The sequence below is a fragment of the Perkinsus marinus genome, assembly GCF_000006405.1.
Source record: "Perkinsus marinus ATCC 50983 genomic scaffold scf_1104296930414, whole genome shotgun sequence".
NCBI classification, from domain to species: domain Eukaryota; phylum Perkinsozoa; order Perkinsida; family Perkinsidae; genus Perkinsus; species Perkinsus marinus.
Genome location: NW_003216101.1, coordinates 1 through 1,693, shown reverse-complemented (window position 1 = coordinate 1,693; position 1,693 = coordinate 1). Strand labels below are relative to the sequence as shown.

General features: G+C 54.6%; 1 protein-coding gene across 1 annotated transcript; it reads right to left on the bottom strand.

Moving 5' to 3' along the window:
* Window positions 1–141: 141 nt before the first annotated feature.
* Window positions 142–1,653, bottom strand: Pmar_PMAR004956 (hypothetical protein; the record flags this gene model as incomplete). Its single annotated transcript, XM_002787064.1, has 1 exon — window positions 142–1,653. One exon carries the CDS (start codon window positions 1,651–1,653, stop codon window positions 142–144), a length of 1,512 nt encoding a protein of 503 aa, XP_002787110.1.
* Window positions 1,654–1,693: the final 40 nt, after the last annotated feature.

Below are 1,693 nucleotides of genomic sequence, written 5' to 3'. Positions count from 1 at the left end.
CCTTCACTGGGCATCTGTCTACGTCTTCAGCCTCGTGACCATAGAAGTGGCACTCGAGCATCTAGTAACTCGTGGGTGCCAACTTCCCTTTGCTCAATACTCTCTCTCAATAGCTGATGGATCTTCAAACTCTTGTCGAGGTTACTGCCACCACCACCCACTCGAGTCGTTCAACGAGATGACCTCCTTCAGAGCCGCTGAGTCAACATTGTCAATCATCTTCCACCGTTTATAGATATCAATATTATGCCGGCCATACACATACTGGACCCTGGTCCACGGCGCACCAGTGACCTTCTCTCGCCCAGTGGTCACTATTTTCAGCCTCGGTACGATCTCCTCGCCAGAGTCAGCAGCCACCTGCTCCTGCTTCGGTGAGGAGTCCATCAGATCCGCCAACAGATCGTCCTCTAGGGAATCTATTGGGGCCTTGTCCTCGCCAACTTTAGACATGTCAGCTTCATTGGCGTCGTCATCATCAGAATCAACATCACTGAAGTCCCTGTCCTCCCTCGACAATGCCTTATACTGTTTACGCCAAGCCGTCGCCAACCGCTCGCTATGCAACTGCTTCCTCTTGGCTGGCAACTCATTGCTCGCTGCTGCTGCTAGAGCGACATCCGCATCTTCACCACCTCGCAAGAGGACGGACAGTTGCCGGACCAGCTCCCAGCGACCAAGCCCAGCCAACTGAGCTTCCGGCGTACCCAACTTGCGCATATCCTGCCTCAGCTCTTTGGCACTCTTTGCTCGAAGGTCCCCCAGCTTTTGACTCAGCCTCTGACCGCTAGCAACGCCTCCTGCCCCCAAAGCTGCATCCACTGATCTCTGCTGCCGTACATAGCTAACCCCTTCTCCTCGACCCCCGCTTGGGTCACCCAAGTGCGAGAACTCAAAAAAGGCCCCACGCTTGCCGCCCTCAACGACCTCCCAGTAGTCGTTACTGAGACTCCACGGCGTCGTCTTCAGCTCAGCTTCGACTTGCATGGCATCATACCGGACCCGTTCATCCTTAGACCTACTGCTCATACTCGACTCGTGGGTCTCTATCTCTCGCACAGCCTGCCGTATCCGATCCCCCGTCACCAGCTTGGTGACTCCTCTCTCACAGAGACGCCGAATGCCCTCGAGCATGGAGTCCATCTTGCATGACTCTACCAAACTCATCTCAGCCGAAGGATCCAACTGAGGCATCGGCTGGCCGGGACGGACCTGGAGCTCATGATTCGCCGCCGCTATGAAGCGCTCCAGAGTAGTCCTCTTGTTGGCATGCCCAAACATTCGAACCACATCGTCAGGTCTTAGGGGCCGACGATAATGCCGGAAGGACTTGCGGGTCTCCAGCACAATCCTCGACCGCATAAGAGGATTGATCTTAGCTGGTAGTGGGGGGTCCACCTTCACCAACGGCTCAGCTTGGCCCATGCAAACGAGCCGCTGTAGTGGTCGTATAATATTAATGTACTTCGTAGTATTGTCTGTCTGCTGCTGCTGCTTTCTCGACCTTTTAACATTGTGACCTCTGCCCTTGCTAGCAGCCACAGTCTCCTGACAGCGTATGAACAGGAAGTCCGTAGGGTCGGTTTGGTGCTCAAATAGAGGCGCTCGTAGGAGGACCGACTCGATAAGAGTACATGAGTTAATTCCAGACATGGGGTCAAATCTGACAACATTGCCGCCATAAACCCCAGGG